Source organism: Podarcis liolepis, assembly GCF_965112155.1.
Source record: "Podarcis liolepis genome assembly, chromosome: Z".
Lineage (NCBI taxonomy): Eukaryota > Metazoa > Chordata > Lepidosauria > Squamata > Lacertidae > Podarcis > Podarcis liolepis.
In genome coordinates, this window is record NC_139570.1 from 25,783,833 (window position 1) to 25,804,154 (window position 20,322).

The window sequence follows — 20,322 nt, forward strand, 5'->3', positions numbered from 1 at the left end:
GGAGTAAGTCAGGAGCGTCTGGGGCAGTTTCTACTAGGTGCAGGCTATTTGTTAGTGGCTATTTGTGGGTCTGAACTACCGTATTTTTCGCTCTATAGGACGCACCTGACCATAGGATGCACCTAGATTTAGAGGGGGAGAACAAGAAAAAAAAATTCTCCCCCTCTCTGTGCAGTGCCCCTTCAGCGAAGCAGCAGGAGAAATGGAGCCCCTTCCATTTCTCCTCCCGCTTCGCTGAAGGGGCGCTGTGCAGAGAGGGAAAGCTGCGCAGCGCCTCTCCAGCGAAGCAAAGCCAGGAGAGCAAGAGGGATTGGTACGCACTGATCCCTCTCGCTCTCCTGGCTTCAGGCGGCTATCCCTGAAGCCAGGAGAGTCTTGCTCTCCTGGCTTCAGCGAAAGCAACGCGGAGTCTCCAGAGTACAGCGGGAACTCCCGCTGCCCTCTGGAGGCTTCATGTGGCTATCCCTGAAGCCATGGAGCCTGCATTCGCTCCATAAGACACACACACACTTCCCCTTAATTTTTGGAGGGGAAAAAGTGCATCTTATAGAGTGAAAAATACGGTCTATACCAATAAAATGTCCTAGTAGATAAGGCTGAAGGTTCATATCATCCTGCTTCCACACAAAAAGCAGTTCAGGCATGGGTATCCGTCCAGCATCTTGTGCACTAAAAGCAGACACATTTCAGAAAAGCTGAAATAAATTTCTCCCTGTTCTCTTCTAGCACTGAGACCGGTGAGGCTTGCATTTCAAGATAACTTGTATGTTTCAGAAACCCCAGGGGAAGGGGTCTGTTTTAGCTGCATGAATAAAACCCCTCCCATCAGTAAGAGGCTGCCTTCAGTACAGAATTCATAGAAGCATAAAATTGAAAGGTTGGAAGGGACCCAAATGGTCATCTAGTCCAATCCCCTGCAATGCAGGAATAAATGCTAAATAACCCCTGACAGATGGCCACCCAATCTCTGCTTAAAAATCTCCAGTGAAGGAGAGTCCACCACCTTCTAAGGTGGTCTTCTCCACTGCCAAACAGCTCTTAGCTGTCAGAAAGTTCTTCCTATATATTGAAAGTTCTTCCTATGTTAATTGGCTTTGCCATTATTGTAATAGTGTCTTCAAGATAAATAAATGGTTGCCCTTTGTTTTATAGGCAACCATTTATTTACATGGGGGGTGGGTGGGAAGAAAGAAGTGCATTCAAAGGCCACATCGACCAGCCTCCCCTCTCCCCAGTAAAGCTTTCCTCTCATTGTCTGTCTCTGCTGAAGGAGCATGTGCTCACTCCTGGGATTTCTAAGGATTCTCCACGGAGTCTGGCACTCTGCTTTCCAAAATCCACCCCCCCCCCCGAAGCTTGTGCTGACCTTTAGCCACCCACTGGCTAAGAAAGCTTATAAGCTGCTTTGTGCCTGAAAGCTGTTTCCTTCCCTGGAAGCGCACGTAACCGCCTCTCCTGGGAAGTCAAGGTGCTCAGTGACGAATGCCAAGGTTGTGTAAATGGCATCGACTCCTACAATATTCAGGCAGCTTTGCCTAATTGGCAGGGCTGTGCTGTGCACTGGATTCAGCTACAGCCCAAATTACTGAGCCTAATCAGGCCTTTTTGAAGGGATCTGTGCCTTGTTCGAGTTGGGTTGAGGCACCCCCAGATAGTGATACATGGTAGTGACCGGTTGGGTTGAGATTCCCAGAGCCATCTGGGGCTGTCAGAGGCAGGATGTCAGGCAAGAAAGAGACACTGGCGTGAGCGATAAGCCTGAGGAAACTGAAATGGAAAGAACTACTGGCCAACTGCATCTTCACAGGATGAAGTGGGGTGGGGGGGGGGGAGAGATGCCTTTCCCACCAGGCCTCTCCTCCTTTCCGGCACTGCAAGACCTCTTTTCCTTCCTGATCCTGCCACCTGCACAGGATCTGATCCTCCCACTTAGCAGCTTCTGCTCCTTTGCAAGTGGCTTCCCTTGCATGTGTGGGAGCATCAGTGTGCAGAATCAGATTGTCTTGTTTACTGTGTGGTAAACAAAAAAAAAGTTCACCATGTTTTTGCAGGTGGTGATAGTAGAAATCTGTTGTACACAGCAAGAGTGGACTAGAGGCTGAAGGTTAGGAGAAGCAGGTTTGGAGAATACTTTGGCAGCAACTACACATTGTGGCGGGTGGCGCTGTGGGTAAAACCTCAGTGCCTAGGACCTGCTGATCGTAAGGTCGGTGGTTTGAATCCCCGCAGTGGGGTGAGCTCCCGCCGTTCGGTCCCAGCTCCTGCCCACCTAGCAGTTCGAAAGCACCCCTAAGTGCAAGTAGATAAATAGGTACCGCTTTATAGCGGGAAGGTAAACGGACGGCATTTCCGTGTGCTGCGCTGGTGCTGGCTCGCCAGCTGCAGCTTCGTCACGCTGGCCACATGACCCGGAAGTGTCTTCGGCCGGCTCCGGCTCATGGCCTCTTGAGCGAGATGAGCGTGCAACCCTAGAGTTGGACACGACTGGCCCGTACGGGCAGGGGTACCTTTACCTTACACATTAATGCTACTGTTTTCTCCAAACTCAGAATCCTACGCCTGAGGCAGTAGTGGAAGCAGAAGCCTTCTTTTGCTGGTTACATCTTCAGAATGTCTGGTTTGAAAGGCTCCAGGATCTGTAACGATGTGTGTGTTGTTCAGATGCCTTTGGAAACATACACGGCATAAAATTGTGACTGTGTTCATAAGTTAAGGTTTTCAACTGAGGTATCCCTCGTCTTTTGGACCTAAGGTGCAGACCCTAATGGTTGCAGACCCAGAAATGGTGCTCCACAGTTTGTAATCTTGGTGTGAAAATTAGTGCCTTATTAAAGAGGCACTAGTTACTTGGGAACTATAGCAATCAATGAAACATTGACTTTTCCTTTCTCTCCATCTGTTTCTAATAGGTGTCTACACTCCTGAGCCATCTTGGAATTTCTGGTGGGCTTTATTATCCACTGGACTGATGTTTATCTACCACTTTAGCGTTTTACAAATTCTGGGACTGGTGAGTGAACATTAATGTTTGCTATATATGCCTGCCAGTAGTTGAAAGAGCAATTACTGTGTGTATGTGCTTAATGCTACTGTGACTTACCTAGGCAATGTTGCTTTGTGCACAGGTGCTTCCGAGTCACACCTCTCTTTGCAGATGCTGTATCTGGCCAACTGCTGTTGCCCAGCCTATTAACAGCACCATGGGAGGTTCAGGTTCAGGGAGTGACCAGCTTGCTGCTTCTGGGTTGCTAAGGGAGTTGGGTAAACAAATTAGTTGCTGTGAAGATTGTTGAACCATCCTTTTCTCTCCCTTCTCCTAGGCCACACAAGTGAATTTGAACAATATGCTGTGCCCTGCCATCTCGGATCCTTTCTATGGCCCTTGGTATAGACTTTGGGCCTCCGGCCACCAGACGATCATGACTTTGATTCATGGGAAACTCATAATTGGCATCTACTACAGTGCTGTGCCTGTCTTTAGGTTCTGTGTGGATTTGCTTCGACTCCCAGCTAAGAAAATCTACTGAAGCTTCTTCTTGGAAGGAAGTGGTTTTTTTTATAGGAAGCATAAAAGGACTGGTGGTTGTGCTGCAGAAAAAGGGGAAGAGGAAAAAGCACCGTTGATTAATGGTTCCTTTTGTTACAAAATAAGGTGTTCCCTCCCATTCCCAACTGACTACTGATTTTTCACTGCCCATAGCCAATGGCAAAACTTGTGGCCTTATCCACTGAGAGGGTGACATTCATTCCCTGCAGTTTCTATCCTTTAGAAAACAGAATATTGCTACTTTGGATTCAAGTGTTCCAGGGTCTCCCAAATCTTGATATATGGTGTCCTCGCTGCATCCACTAGTTCTTAGTAGATAATCACACAGGGTGGTGCTTAGGGCTGGGCAATGTATTGATACATAGTTTGCAGACCACATTGTGAGAACTATTTCAGAATAATTGAGCTGGCAATGTATTGCAAAGCACAGACTTCACAACTCCAGAGGGCAGTATAATTGAGAGCCCTCTGGCAGCTGGGTGCCTGCCTTCCCTTTCCCCTCCCAGTGGCTGAACACTCCACTCCCAGCCTCAGCACCTCCCCGTAACTGTAATTGCAGTGTCTCTACACTGCAGAAATCGTGGGTGGGCTTCTTCTCCCTTCTCCCTTTGTCTAGGGAGGAGTGGAAGGAATTTGCACACCAAACGTGAGGGCTTGCCTGCCTCCGATAGGAGGAATCTACAGTGCGCATAGCACACTGCTCCTTCACCTGATCTCCCTCATGGCTGCTCCTTCGACTGATCTTCACTCTCCCCAAACCTCCATGTTTCAGACATAGATTGGAATGTTGAAAACCAGATATCTACCAGTCCTAGTGGTGGTTCTTAAATTTACCAGTAAAATGCAGTTTATCTTGTACTGTGGACACTGAGCATCTTGTAGTATCCTATTTCTGCCAATTTCACTTGATTCACTTATCATTAATTGATCACGGTGTTTGGCATACCCTGATCTTCAATACAAATTAGCAAGGTTCTGTTCTGTTTAAGCTGGTTGAAACCATGGGGAACAATTAACAACCCACTAAAAGAAACAAGAAATAAAGACTTTCCAAGCTACAGTGGATTTCTGTCCCAGTGTGCTCAAATCCAACCATATTGTATTTGGTTCCAGCTCATAGGTTGGTTTTCTATACCGATAAGTGAAAAACACGAAGAAGGGGGAAAGTATGTAATAAATTTAGGGAATGAATTGTGGGGTGTTATGCTCTTGATGCAAGCAGTGCCTGCGTAGGAATAATTGTTCTACAAAGAGACACTGTCAGTTTGAGTTGGTTACAATTTTACCCTTCTGCAAACTGAATCATACAGTATTTAAAATTAATGATGGTGTTTACTTAAACACACCTGATGGCGTTTATGTTTAGTCTCACTTAACCACACCCATGAAGAACTAGTTGGTTTGCCTGAGCAGAGGTGCAGAATTTTTTTAGGAAGCAGGTGATTGCTGGTGACAAGTAGAATGGATTTGTGTTACCTTTTCAGTGTTAGCCCAGATTTGAAGAGAAAGGTGAAGAATGCTCCTCTGTAACCTTCTGAAGAACTATTCTGCTTAATGGTCACACAGTGTCCTGTCGTGGCAATGTGTTAAGCATTCTCTCCCCCCCCCCCCATTCTTCTGGTTGCATTGCCTTAGTTGTGGAATGCAAGATACGACAACTGCCATATTTCCTCCAGGTATATTTCTCCAACGGGATGCGTTCTGCAGTCACTGATACCTCAAGGAGAGAGAAGTTGCCTTAACGGTCAACATTGCAGCTCATTTCATTCAACCAAGGGAAGATGGTGGGATGGAGATTCGTAGAGCTGTGGAACTGCAAAAGACACGACTGAGTATTTTACTTCAGTTGACCAAAACTTGAATATTTAACTGCAATTTGGCATACAAAGAAGAGTATCCTGGACTTTTGTCTTTGTAAACCTTTTTGTTTTGGGAATCTTTGTAGTGTGTGAGGAATTTTGTACATGTTATACTGTGAATACTCTTTACTACCATGAGTTTTATCAAAGATGCTCATTGATGAGTTCCTGTTTCACAGCCCTGCTTTTCATATGCCTATTTTCTGCTTCTGGCAGAGCATTGAAGGAGGGAGTCTTGCATAATATTCAGTAATCCTGTCCAGGGTTGCTCTTTGCAGTTGCTGTGGTGAATCTTAATGTCTAGGTTGTTTACTCTCCCAAAGTGGCATATTTAAACAAAGGCATAAGACAGTGAAATTCCTAGCATAGCTGTAATCCTTTATCATAGACAAGTAGACAGTAATGTAGGATTCAGCAGTATAAAATCTTGAAAATTGTAAGCAATTGTGCCTGACCTTTCTATCTGTTAGAATTACTTTGAGTAGGTTTCTTTCTTTGATCGCAGTGAAGCCACCTAGCCCTTGGTGATGACCCTTTTTGTACTTGTTTCCAGTTCCATCAGTCCCTCCCTGGAGCAGAAATAGTAGCTGCTGTTTTTTAGGTTTTGAGTGAAACTTCTGAATTGACTGAGAGTGGCCAAATCTTTCAACCCTGTGCCATGTTGCTCATCCACAAGGGGCCTAATCCTTCAGCCTTACCTTTTCCCAGCCCCTTTCAACAAACATGTTGATGCTTCTTGATCACCTTAGTCCATGCTTCAGATTCTCCCTGGAAGTGACTTGCCACTCTTAAAAAGTGCCATGTTTTCTCCCATTGCCCTCTTTCAAGTGTTCCACTTAGTTTTGCTTTCAGAGGAGATAGCTGAGCAACTTCAAACTTGTCACTAAGGCTGACACGCCTCCTCTTCTGAGGTAAGCAAAACTGCATTAATGATCAGTTTGACTGGGTTAAACACACACACACACACACACACACACATACATTACTAGTTTCGGTGAAAGCATTACTGGTCTGGATAATCACCTGCCTGTTACTTTTGCCACATACTTTCATGACTGATGAATGGGAGGCTGCCTGCATCAGTGTGTGGGGCACTTCATGCAAGTATGCCCTTCAGGGCTCTGGTGTGTGGCACTGTGGCATATTCCAGTCTGTAGTTGTGAATGTTGGTGAGTTGGGCTGCATTCTTGAAATAAAAGGACTGCTGGTCAGTATAGAACAAAAGTGTGTTTGGCTTCATTCCAGACAAAGAGCTGCCAAGTCTGCTCTTTGTAGTTGCAGAAGTTGGCCAGCTCATTCAGTAAAGGGACCTTCACCTAATAGAACTTGCTTTCTGAGTCAGTATTCTACAACTTGGGTTTTCCTGAGTTTTACCTCCTGAAGCCAAAAAGACCCTTCTTATAAACTTTTTTTGGTTGGGTGTTTCGGTTAAGTGACAGGACAATCCCCTTCCCTGTTAAGAACTTCCAAAACCTGATTGGTTCTAAAGTAAAAGCCTGAAATTTCTAATGACTAGTCCAGAGTTATGCACTTACCTCTGTACCATTGGGGAAGATTCTACAGCAGGGGTGAGGAAACTGTGGCCCTCCAGATGTTGCTGGACTACAACTCCCACAGTGCCTGCTCATGCCCATGCTGGTTGGGATTGATGGAAATGGGAGCCCAATAACATCTGGAGGGCCATAGGTTCTGCATCCCTGCTCTTCACCACCTCCATAGGTAAAACCTAACCTACTTAAGAATTGCATCCTTTGCCAAGAGGGGCTTTTCATTTCTGACAGGACAATTTGTAACAGGTGACAGCAGGGGAGAATATCCACTTGGAGAGATGTGTTTGTCCAGTGCTTGACTTCCAGGTGAGTTGGGCCCCCTACCTACTTTGCCTTTATATGCTGTCCTGTTCATTGAAGGTGGGTGTGTGAATTGTCTTAAGGAGCCAGAGGCTGGAATTTGTAAGTTTCATTAAAGGCCTCATACCTCCCCCACCCCTAACTAAAAGACTGTCTTCATTGCTTCTTTAGCTAGTTTTCAAGGCATAGCGTTGCAAGGCAAAGTGTAGCTTTTGTTAGGATATGGTTCTTGAATAAGTGGGGTGCCAAAGTCTATTGCACCTTAGCAGTGCTTTTTTTAAAAAAAATAGATAAAGGTGCTGGCACTATGAAGTTGTTAACAGTAAGTGCCACACTTTTAACATTTTTTTGGGGGGGGGAGGTGCCAGTACTGAGTACCCTTGAGGACCCCTAGAAAAAAGCACTGCACCTTAGAATGCCTGTGTTGCTGTGCATTGTGGATTTTTACTCATCCACTTAGATTATATGGCTGGATCAGCATGGACGTGGGTTTCAGTGCTTTCGTGTTTGGAGCTTCTTGTATAATCTTTCTGGCTGTAGAACTCCCTAGGGCTGCAGGGTAGCCTTCTGTTCAGCAGAAGCTGTCCTTTTGGAAAGCCAGAGATGGAAGGCCTGGAAAGGGTGGCTGTGATGTGCACTTTAACATTAGAGATCAGCCTTACTCAACCTGGTGCCCACCAGATGGTTCGAACAACTCCCATCTGCAGGGCACTTGGTTGAGGAAGACAATTTTTAGAGTACCTCAGTGTAGCTGTGACTATCTTTTCTGTGGCCTATATATCAGAATTTGATATTTTTCTGTATTGCTAATTCAGTGTTTTGTAAAGGCCGTATTCATTACTCCTCTTTTAGAATGAACTATTTTGCTATGTATTACGAACTTGAGTTTGTACGCCAGTAGTCTTTATAGGGCAAAATACCCTGATTTCTTGTACATTTGTGGTTGTGTTGTGTGATGGAGGTGAAGATTAACCTACATATGATACATTTCTGCAGCAGCTATGATTAAGTATTTATTTTTTAAGCAGGAACTGTGATCCATAAATGATTTATTAGGTATCTTTAGGATAGCTAACCTATCCTTGCTGTTTGGGCCACCATCAAGATCAGGGGAATTCCTATTCCTTTTTTGCCTCTTTATAAATATGGGAAAAATGAGTTTTTTATGGCAACTAATCTGAAGCTGCCATTCTCTTGCAGTAGCAGGCATCTCCAGCCAGTTAATTTAAAAAAACACCAGCCATCTCATTTTCTCCCTTTCTTGGCCAAACTGTATTACTTTTGTTACTTTGAATTTCTTTTCAGTGGTACCCGTTGGGCAGAGGCTTATTCCATCATCAAAGCTGGCAGTGGGATGTGTATGTGTCTCCACTGACCTATAACCCACCCTGAAGCCCTCCTCTCTTCCACTGAATCCTAGGTGTCTTATAGTAGGCTCAATTTTATAAACTACTCCTTTTTAAAAAAATGTAGTAAAAACCCATTAGGTAACATTTTCCAAATACACAAAGTAGATATCGCGTACTTGAATTTATGGGAATTTGTATTTGTGTCTGAAATGACTTTCTTTATCTCTTAATAAAATATTGTTCCTGGGGAAGTTGGTTGCATTTATTTAAATGGAATAAATATTCCTACATCCAATTAGCACAGTTGTGGTGTAAAGGAATTAAAACAAGTTATGCTAAAGGTAACTTCCACTTTTGGACATTTGTGGGATGGTGGCTAAAACGTCCATCCAGAATCTAAAGGGCTTGGACCACCCTGGAGCAAAAACACAAAGCCACCCTTTGCTCTAAAAGTCCTATGGAGATGCAGGAAGTTCATAGTTGCTACTGACGGCAAGAGCACCAGCTAGTAGGTACCTGAGAGCTATGCACATTTCTAGGAAAGCATATAGATAAAAATTAAGGATAAGGCTGGTGGTTGTGTAGCCAAATATAATAATTTTGGAGCCTATCAGCTAGTTTAATCCATTGATCTACATATCACAATATCAGCCTACAGCTGGCATAATAGTTTTTCCTTTAAAAATAACTGGATTGTGGAATTGCCAAAGGGGGGTAATTATGTTAGCCAGCTGGAGCAAAAAGAACAAAGGGTCCTATTGCACCTCAAAGATCAAAATGCATATGATGGCAATAAGATTTCATGGATTACATTGCTGACCCAGTGAACTGTGGTTCACAAAAAAGCTTGTGCTCTTAATACATTTGGTGCCACAAGACTCTTAAGATTGCGAAAGCGAACTTGTAAACTGTAATTTGACTTGGAGCGTTGAAAGTCCCCCTGTTTTAAGTCACCATATTACTACTGCATCAATAGTAATTTAAGACCAGGAGGTCTAGATACTTAATAGGCATGGCATTCTGCTACTCCACAATCACACACCCAACTGGAGGGGAGGAGGGAAAGTCAGCCCTTTAAAGTTTTTTTAAAAAGCAGCTGGAAGAAAAGCACAGCTCAAATTCTGAGCTTGTGGAAAGCATGCCCCCAAAGTAGCTTTTATTAAAAAGCATGGGAGATCTTTCCTTACGATTTACACAAACATGGGTCATTTACATAATGGAAGGGGCCTAGCAGTAGCTCCAACTGAAGCCAGCTGATTGGAGGCTGGAAAAAAATGTTAAAGGAGTGGCAAGGACAGTGGTATTCAGCCACAAACTGCAACTCGTACATCACACTTGAAAGAGCTGTGGAATCCTATTTCAAGTGGACTTCGAAAAGTTGAAAAAGTCCACTGAAACACTTCAGGAGGTTGAATTTACATGCAACAGAGGAACACCAAGTACAGTGGTACCTCGGTTTACGAACAGTCCTGTTTACGAACTACTCTGTTTACGAACTCCGCAAAGCCGGAAGTAGTGTCTTAGTTTGCAAACTTTACCTTGGTCTAAGAATGGAATCCAAATGGTGGAAGGGCATCAGCGACAGGAGGCCTCGTTAGGGAAAGTGTGCCTCGGTTTAAGAACGGTTTCAGTTTAAGAACAGACTTCAGGAACGGATTAAGTTTGTAAACTTCGGGTTAAGTACTTAATTTGTTCTGGAGATCCATTCTTAACCTGAAACTGTTCTTAACCTGAAGCACCACTTCAGCTAATGGGGCCTCCTGCTGCTGCCGCGCCGCCGGAGCACGATTTCTGTTCTCATCCTGAAGCAAAGTTCTTAACCTGAAGCACTATTTCTGGGTTAGCGGAGTCTGTAACCTGAAGCGTATGTAACCTGAAGTGTATGTAACCCGAAGTACCACTGTACAATGAATTGGCTAACAAGTTGCCAATTGGTAGAAACACCTTTAAATCTTACACGATGCTCACCAGAGAATGCCCAGTATGGTTTCCCCTTCATGGGTACCTACTGGACTTCAAAGAAAAGCCCTCTGCTTACATACTGAAAAGCTAAAATGCATTTTCAAAGTTAACTTGAAGCCTCCCTATCTCCCATTTTCTTGCATAATGGTGGCAGCTGAACGTATCTGGATGACTGCAGTACATTCTGGTTGAAATATACCAGGCCAAAACACTTTGAAGGAAAAGCATAAATACAAGCAGTGATTATTTTCTTTTTCTGCTTATTTTTATTGGGTAAATGATTTAAAAGGTAATAACAATAGTGTTAAAACTACTACAATATCTTTCCACAGCCATTATCTCACAGACCCACAAATTACCTTCTAGATTTTTTTTTTCCTTTTTCCTCATTTTTACCTTTAAGCCATACTTATAAAAATGCCCATTTTATTCAACAGTATCTTCACACTAATAGCAAATAAACATGGAAGGATCTAGTTTAAATGGTAGGAGGTTTGTGGTAATCTGTGATAATATTGTAATCAATAGTCAAGTTACTAAGGAAGGAAAAAAATAGGGGCCTTTAAGCTACTCCAGGCAGCTTTTCTTTTTTTGCCCATTTGTGTCACCTTGTTGCATTAAAGAACTCATTATGCTGGTGAACCATTAATTCTTGTAACATATAAAACACGAAAATAACTTAGAAACTAGATCCAATCTTTTGAAAAGAATCAACTTTGATATACAAAACAGTCATAAGTTGTTACAAAAGTTCTTTTGTTCTCAGTGCATTTGTGTACCAGCAAAGTTACTGGATCCAGAGCAAAAGGAAGGTATTTTTTTTTATTCATTTTTTTAGTCTTCTTCTGAAACAGTAATAAAAAAAACAAGGAAAAAAACCATATCTTTGTATATAAAGAATAATCATTGCTGGTCTTAATAAATGTAACCAGAAACCCTTAAAATCTGAGAGGCACACTTCGGGTTTCTATATTATTTTATTTAAAACACAAAAAGTCACCAGTTTTATTTCATTGGAGGAGTCGCTTAGGCTCCTCGAAACTTAATTCAATTAACATCACTAGCAAAAAATCAGTTAAGAAACTGTACAAAAATAAAAAAAAGTTAACCCATTTCATCCTGCAGGGATTTTGGAAGGACTGGAAGGCAGGCTTTTTTATTTTTATTTTTAGGAGCAGCATTTAGGCTTGGCTGGAGGATTCTTTGGTTCGATCCAACACACAAGAGATGTAATCTACTCCAGGCAACAGTTTCAAGAACCTGCACAGTTGAAGACAAGTGAAAAGGTTGAGATACATACGCATCAGGGGGTGTGGTGTGGCCCGGTGCTTCCAGCTGACAATTGTGTTGCGGTTGGTGCAAAGCACCTCCCATCCCACTGGAGCCTGCTGCGGCCCCGGCGGGAAAGTGGCAACGATGCAAGACACATCACTGCACAAGACTCTTCCAGCTACTGGAACGGTGTATGTTGTGTGTGTGCAGCTCAGGGACGCAACTCTCCTTCAGCATAACCGGAGAGACTTGTTCTGGAACTGCCTCATACCACACGGGTGCAGGAAGCAAACTTTTAAAGCTAGAACAAAAGCGCCTTTTGGAATGAAATAAGGCAAAAGTAACTGATCAATGCTTGCCCAAAGCTCAGTGATCAATATTGACAGGAAGGTGAGAAATCTGTCTGGGATTTTCAAAATCAACACAAAATGCTCCAATTTCAATTTGCATATTTAGGAACCTACCACAAGGCATATTTCAAGCCTTGTTTTTTCCTTGATTTGTTTTCAGCAAACAGAGCTACTATGTTCCTGTGAAGTACATCATGTTTTGTACGAATAAACCTACAATTACATAAGAAACATAATCCTTTGTGTCGTTGGCACTTCCATGCTCAAGAGGTAAGTGCCAGGAAAAAATGTCAGCAAGAAACAGATTCATCTATATGTAAAAACAGAACATTTGCTGAAGCTTCTGGCACAACATGCCAAGCAAGAATTCTTCCTAAATGAACATATGCAAGATAGGCTCAGAAGGGTCTGGAGGTTTTTCATGTTTTTTTTAAAGCACACCTTTCCAGTTTGTATAACCCTTTGAACTAGTTTTAATTTCCCAAGCAACAGCTACTGAAACATAGACAAATATGCATTGTGCATTACACTGTGTACAAAAAAGGAGACAAAATGATCCTTTTTCCTCCCCCAAGCCATGGTGGGAAGTATTGCTGACCTCGTCCTTCAAACCCTGCAGGATATTTTATTTAAATCAGTATTTCATTATTACACTGGTAAGAAATTCTGTATAACATCTGCATATATTGAGGATTTTTTTTCTCTAAAAAAATCTGATATGATTTCCGAGTCCGCATGACCAGTCACGTGACCTGCTCAAGGTTGATTAGCACCTTTAAATACACATATATTTATATATATATAATAGATCTTTTTAAAAAACTTCTAACAATGAGCTCACCCAGAAGCATGAGCTGTAATGAGATAACAGAGGAAAGATGGGATTGGGTGGCCATGGCTGATTTTTCAAATGTTTTGCAGCAGATAATATTTTTTTCAGCTTGTGCTCAAGTTTCCCTTTAAAGGGCAAGAATGAAAAAGTTGCATTCAGAAAGCCACTTGTTGATACCTGTTGTTTCAAGGTGAATCTGCTTTCCAACACCCAAATGGAAAGGGTCCCCACATAACTTCAACAGAAGCAATGGCCAGTTCTTTTCCTGACCTGCAATGTCTGCCAGACATCTGTTGGCTACTTGTGTTTTCAGGCCTTCTGCTCACTTAAAATTAAGGCATTAAAACAGAAAGTTAATATTTGGACATCAAATGCTGTGGATGAAGGAAATGACAGCATTCCCTGTGAGAACTTTCTCTGCTAGCTTCCCTGTTAATGTGAGAGCCACCCTCTGCTTGCCTCTCTGTACGTATGAGAATAAAGAGTACATTTGAGGATTCTTAACCAGCTGCTTGACATTTAATAGTGTTTGGTTTTGCCCACACTCATCTATCCTCCTATAGGTATGCATATGAACTCCACATCTAGTGAATGAAATATGCTGGGATTCCTGTGAAAATGTATTTGGTTCCTCCAAAATTTATTATTGTTATTTATTAAATTTATATCTCACTTTTCATCTTAAGATCACAGGGCTGTTTAGCAAAGAGCCTATCCCCTTGAATATACACTTCATCACTGTCCACGAGAGTTCTGTCAGTACATTAAATAAGGTGAGTCCCAAACTACTAACAGCTTCCAACTTCATGAACGCCTTTTCCCTGTCTCTCTTCCTCATTGCTAGAGTCTGATCAAGACAATAACTCTTTCAGCCCCTTTCACATAGGACAGAAAGACAGTCATTGCCACAGGACTGATCCCTCCGGCTCAGAACCATTCAGATGACTCATTAAATCCAAACACATTTTTCATATCCACCACCATGACTACTTAAAACAGTAATTGCGTTTGGTTGATTGTAACAAACTCCAGGCAACTGGAATATGTTGGGAAGAGAGAGAAGAAAACCGATTTCTGCTCTCGAACTAATTTCATTCCTCACCAACTCTCAATAGAGAAAGGAGTTCAATATAGCGATCTTTTCTCCAGTTTATCCCTATGCCCCCCCCTATTATTTTGATAACTTGCATCGTTGTCAAAGGCACTAATACCTAAATCCATTGACTTCCTTATACGACAGCTGCTACATGCCAACGGCTTCAGCACAAAAGCAGCTTCTATCCTTGAAGTCTTAGAATGGCATTGGTGCAAACAGTCACTCATGCACAAGCCACCTTGCTATACATGGGGCCTGTGAAGGCCTTGAGTCCCATGAGTAAAAAGGTGGCACACCGCCTTCCTAGATGTGCAGCAACTGAAATGGCAAATGCATTGGCCAATATAGCCTGAACTGGCTTTGCAATAAAATTCTTCCTATATGATCATTGTATACCACGCAAAAACCATAGCTGCCTTCTATTCATAATCAAGCAATTCATCTCAAAATCTGCCTCTCCTAGGATTATCAGAAGAATCTGAGGCTCACATATTTACTTACACGAAATCAAAACAAGTTTATAGGAGCATTGAGGATTGTACAGTTAGTCCTACTCAGGCCTCCTTCATAGTCTAAGTTTCTGACCTAAATCTTGTATATTTTGTTTTTATGAGCAGCTAATCATGCTTGTATTCTCTAATCCAAGCCCTTTAAGCATTATACTCTTTCCTTCCATCCACAGTCTTACAGAGAAACTTGACTGATATAATTCAATGTTAATGAAGTTAGAATTTTAAGGTTTTATATGAAAAGAATCCCAAAAGGTCTATATACTAGCCAAAGTAAGGATTTTGTAAAAAGAGAGTGAAGGGGCTCTTTGTAATGATGCAGCGTTTCCATCCGTTGCCATGATGAACTTAACCTGCTGTGGAGAAGTGCCATCATGGCAACGGAAACTATCATCATAAAATTGTACAGTAATAGAGATAGCTAGACCAAGAGGGGGCGGGGTCTCCTGGGAAGAGGTCTGCAGAGAAGTCCAGGGACTGGTCATGCGGCTCAGTGTCAGGAATAATGGTTGTATGGTGGGAGGGGGTGCCCAATGCCATTCTGGAAGTGATGATGCTGACGGTGAGCAAGGTATTCTGTGTAGCTCATGGTCATCTTCTCACTGCGGTACCTACAGGGGCCGGGGATGGGGGCAGAGAGGGAGAAAAACGGAGACAGAAGGGTTTAAAGAAAAGGAGGAAATGTTCAGGATTTCCCAAAGCAACACATCAAGAAACAGACACAATGCACACACATTGCAGTCTGCGTATAGAGGCCAGACACACATATGTCCGCACACAGGTTCCCCGCCCCTTTATGATCCATTATCCACCAATGACCTAGGACATGGGTAGGCAAACTGAGGCCCGGGGGCCGGATCTGGCCCAATCGCCTTCTAAGCACACGCACAGGACCTGTTTTATGTACTGCTAAGATTTTAAAAAGGGACGCGGGTGGCGCTGTGGGTTAAACCACAGAGCCTAGGACTTCCTGATCAAAAGGATGGCGGTTCGAATCCCTGCAACGGGGTGAGCTCCTGTTGCTTGGTCCCTGCTCCTGCCAACCTAGCAGTTTGAAAGCACATCAAAGTGCAAGTAGATAAATAGGTACCGCTCCGGCAGGAAGGTAAACAGCATTTCTGTGCGCTGCTCTGGTTCACCAGAAGTGGCTTAGTCATGCTGGCCACATGGCCCAGAAGCTGTATGCCAGCTCCCTCGGCCAATAAAGCAAGATGAGCGCCGCAACCCCAGAGTCGGCCACGACTGGACCTAATGGTCAGGGGTCCCTTTACCTTTATGATTTAAAAAGTGCAACTGTTGATATATCAGAATAAATGAATCGCCAAAGAAGATGAAGTAGTGAGGCTAAATGGGAAGGGAGGTAAGACCCATGAGGACAAAAGCATTGTAAATTAAACCAGAAGTTCTACTAAGGATGAATGTGCATTTTGGTGTGGCTGCCAACACAGGATCTGGCCCATGATCAGCAACACGCACTTATCTGGAATAGTTCTGGAATTGCCTTTAAAGGTAGTTTGATGTTTAATTACACAAACAGCACAGATCGGCAAACATTTAGCCATTAAAGAGAAAAAAAGGCAGAATTGTTCTGCTGTGTTTAAAGTTTCCCTTAAAAGCTAAACTGGCTTGAAATTGAAGCAGTTGCAATCTGGGTCTAATTAAGTCCACCCATTCGGCAATGTGTACAGGACTGGGGAAGTAGTGCCTAGTTAAAAGGACCATACATCAAATTTGCAAAGATCAGGGATGTGGAACCTGTGGCCACCCAGATGTTTGACTCCCAACTCTCCTGAGCCTGAGTTAGAATGAGGCATGGTGGAATATCAGCTGCAGCCAGCTCTGGATGGTCACAGGCTCTGGCATAGATCATAAGCTATAGGCTGACCCAAGTGCCAATACAGAGCTACGAGGGAAGCTGCTCTGCAAGAAATTGGTAAAATTAAGACCCCAGAACAATGGCCAAGTCCAATGATAGCTTTCAAGGGCTCAAAACTGATCCTAGATCTGTTCAGCACAAAAGCTGGTCCAGCCATGACACAGTGCTCTGATGTGAGGGCCAAAGCTTTTGACGTTAAATGCATGAACTCATTCAATGTGCCTACTTTTAATCACTCTATGTGTCTATTCTTTATCATCAGTCATTTTAGTAATTGTATACTGTTTTGTGGTGTTTTACATTTTATGGTATATGCTGCTGTGCACCTCCATGTTGTATTGCATGAAATGGTGGTATACAAATACTTTCCCAAACAAACAAACAAACAAACAAACATTTCCCAGTTAACAAAAGCAGCAGGGGATTTTCAGCAGGGGTGCAGTACAGGGAGAAAGGGTTAAGCCCCCTCTGCCGACAGTCTCAATCCTGCAGCTAATACAGTTATACATTTAATGTCACATTTGCTTTGGGCTAAGAGCCTGAAAGCAACTGCCTCAGCCTCTAAATGAAGAGCTTCAGGACTTCTGCTCTCTTATACTGCAATCTGTTCATCATCATAATCAATTCCTCTTTGCAAAGCTCTAATACCCTAATATGCCCAGACTCCTAGAATCCATTAGATCCAGATGCAGAAGAAAGGGGAGAATATTCTATTAAGCGTCATTATTAGATCTTTGCTGCCATTATCAGGAGAGATGCTGCAGGAAACAGCTCACTTTTTGCCAATAATAAAACTGGCGTGCCCATGAAATGCAGATTGTAAGCATAGAGAAAAATGGACTCCTACCTGGTCAGTTTTATTGTTTTCCTGAAATCATTTGTAATTGGAGCCTTGTAGCCTCCTTTTCTCAATAAGGAATCTATGGTCTGAATATGGTCCCATCCTGTTGAGAATCATCAGGGGAGGAAAATACTATTAGAACACAGAAACCAAAAGCCAAATTGCAAGGCATAACTAGTGAAGACATTGTGTAGACGCCAGGGCCAGGTCTAACCATGTAGCATGCAAATTCTCTCACCTAGAAAAATGCCCTTGCAAGAAGAAATCTGACCTATTTCTTCCTGTGAAGAAGGGTGGGAAGTCAGAAGGCGCACACAATTCTGCTTTCTAGAGCTCATTTTTTAAACATTTGATGCTTTTAGTTTGTATACTTACTTGTGATGTTTTATATGGAAGAGCAGCTTCATATAACTGTTTTTAATATGTATGTAATAAGCAAACAAGAAATTTGCTGCCATGTTTGCACTAAAAAACTACATGAAGTCATTTGCAATTGAAGTTTCTAATGGTAATATTGCATGTATGTTGGTTAAATCTTGGCCCCACAAAAGGTAAAACAGACACACTCTCTCTTTTTTCTTTCTTTCTTCCATAAATGTTTTTCCTGTATATATGTGCAAATATGAATAAAAATTTATGGAAAACAGACACACACTCTCTTCAACTGCAGCATCTAAACAGGGCAAGGCTAGGGAACCCTCTGAGATGTTGTTGGGACTCCAACTCCCATCAGCCCCAGCCAGCCTGGCCAAATGGTGAGGGATGATGAGAGCTACAGTCCAACAGCTATCTGGAGGTCCACAGGACCTCCACCTACAAGCTACAGTGCTGGACTACGTGGAGACCCAGGTTCACAACCTCAGCCAATTCTGAAGTTCATTGGGTGATCCTAAGTCATTGTCCACCCTTCTGAGACAGAGTTATTGCTGACAATAAATAGAGGGAGGGGATTATGTGTATCACCCTGAGATCCCTGGAGGAAGAACAGGATAAACATTTTGTAAAAAAAAATCAAAATCAGAAGCAGAACTATGTTCCTATTTCATGCTTATATTACAGGTGGGCAACTGATAATAGCCATGGCTTAGAAGTAACCTACTTCATAGTTCCTTAAGATGAACCCATAGTTCCTTAAGATGAACCCTATTTTACATCTCAGTACAAAATGGTGATCAGCAAATGCATAACTTACACTTTATCAAAGATGCTGTGCCATAGCAATGAACAAAATAACAATGTTATTTAATGAAGAACAATCTAACCACGAACAACTGTTTATCAACCTTTGCCCATTTTTAATGGTGACTGTGCAGTAGTGGTACTTGGTAGACTGTGCCAACAATCACTGTGTTTCAGAGAACATTGCAATGTATGGAAGGATTCCCAATAAAGGGACTTAGGGTTGTATGCAAGTAAGTAAGTTATAGACCCACTGAAATCAACTGATGTGGCTAACTGGTCTATTTGTTTCAGTGGGTCTACTCTGAGTGTGACTTAGTTGGACACAATCCTTTACTTTCTATTGATACATAAGTGGCATTTAAAGAAGAGTCATCCCTTACAATTAAAGTATTGCTCCATCATCTGACATCAGCGCAAGGTCAAATATTGTATTTTAAGTTCCTAGGTATGTTTAAATTCTTCACCAGAGCATATGAGATAAAGTGCAACAATGACCTTGCTCCTTTGCAACCTCCGGTAAGTAGGTGGCGGTGCGTTTTGATCCTTTTTCATTGATGAATTCTATTCTAATACCATGTACACCCACCTGAAAGAAATGGACAGCATTATTAGGACATTGAAAAAAAGAAAACTGAAAACAAAGAGATAGAAAGATAAATCTCAAAGAGTCAATTCTGCATTTTTTTTAAAAAAGGTCATCCCAAGTCTTGACCTTGTTTGCTCTTCCAGGGTATTTTTTTTAAAGTCACATTTAGCCTCTCTTGAATGAGAAGCTGAGAAGAAAGAAACATATCCTTCACTTAGGATGCTATGGAATACGAATGACTCCATCAGCATCTCGTACTGAAGCCAATAAAAGGTCGGCAGAAGTTGAGTCCTACTGTCTCCTATGTGAGCACATCTGCTCCCACTCACTTCTCAAAAGAGATGGAGTATTCTTGCTATACTCAACATACGATACATCTGCTGAAGTGACTGTCCATGTCCAGGTGAAGCAGCTATTTTATAGCAGAGACTTACCAAAAGCAATAGGACTAACTCCATTTTAACAAATGGCCAACCAGCTTGGTGAAGTTCAACGGATCAAATAGATAGCTTAATAATTAAAGGCTCTGAAAGGTGCCCTCTGAGTCCTTTTCATGGCAAAGCATCTCACTTATTCAAAGTGGCTTGAGAGATATCTAAATGCTTACGCAATCATAAGCCCCCAAACAGAGAAATACAGAACTGATACAAGCTAAGACTTCAATGGGGTGACACAAGAGACTTGCAATATTTTTTTACAGCTGCTTCAGAGAAGATAAGTGTAAAAGTCGATCCCACAGTCTCAAGGAAGTCACACTGAACCCTATTATATAACTATTTGTATTCCCTTTTTTAGAGTAGTCTTCATGTGGAAGTAATAGTTATGTCAAACTGAGATTACTGATAAATTGGCTGGGCATCAAAAGCCGTATTTTCATAAAAATTACACACAAACAGAAGTCTTCCCCATGCCTGCTTAGACTTGTGCACTGGAATACTGAGGCTCAAGGAGGCCCACCCAGTTAGCAGAGTCAGATATATTTCAGAATGCAATACAAAACCGATATTATTCTCACTTTCACATCGTCATGGGAGAAGGAAGTAGCATTTGTGTTCATAACCCTTGAGAACTCTAACTTATAGTACACTAATATACACTGAACTTCCCAATACAAATTCATTTAAGAATAAGCAAAGACTAGTGCAAATGATTTCATGACAATTCATACATGCAAGCCAGCCATTTTATTCTCTGCACAAACCTAAGACTTC

General features: G+C 42.4%; 2 protein-coding genes and 2 long non-coding RNA genes across 10 annotated transcripts in view; 2 read left to right on the top strand and 2 right to left on the bottom strand.

The window, feature by feature from the left end:
- TMEM164 (transmembrane protein 164) overlaps nt 1-8,856 on the top strand; it is a 62,880-nt gene extending 54,024 nt beyond the window's left edge. For all 7 annotated transcript variants that reach the window (XM_083485324.1, XM_083485326.1, XM_083485325.1 and 4 more), the window contains exons 6-7: nt 2,910-3,010; nt 3,321-8,856. In XM_083485324.1, coding sequence (XP_083341450.1) covers nt 2,910-3,010; nt 3,321-3,527 — 308 coding nt within the window. In that variant the 3' untranslated portion in view covers nt 3,528-8,856. The remainder of the gene's footprint in view (nt 1-2,909; nt 3,011-3,320) is intronic.
- The window catches only part of LOC310698359, a 525,075-nt gene that overhangs the window by 110,588 nt on the left and 394,165 nt on the right, over nt 1-20,322 (top strand). The window lies entirely within an intron of this gene.
- On the bottom strand, nt 1,159-3,294 carry LOC310698412. Its single transcript, XR_014521512.1, has 2 exons — nt 3,101-3,294; nt 1,159-2,010 (listed from the first exon to the last, which is right to left on the bottom strand). It is a non-coding gene; the product is annotated as an uncharacterized lncRNA (long non-coding RNA).
- AMMECR1 (AMMECR nuclear protein 1) overlaps nt 10,814-20,322 on the bottom strand; it is a 129,527-nt gene continuing 120,018 nt past the window's right edge. The window contains exons 5-7 of the mRNA XM_083485260.1: nt 19,021-19,111; nt 17,350-17,446; nt 10,814-15,237 (exon numbers count right to left, since the gene is read on the bottom strand). Of these exons, the coding sequence (XP_083341386.1) occupies nt 15,123-15,237; nt 17,350-17,446; nt 19,021-19,111 (303 nt within the window). The 3' untranslated portion in view covers nt 10,814-15,122. The remainder of the gene's footprint in view (nt 15,238-17,349; nt 17,447-19,020; nt 19,112-20,322) is intronic.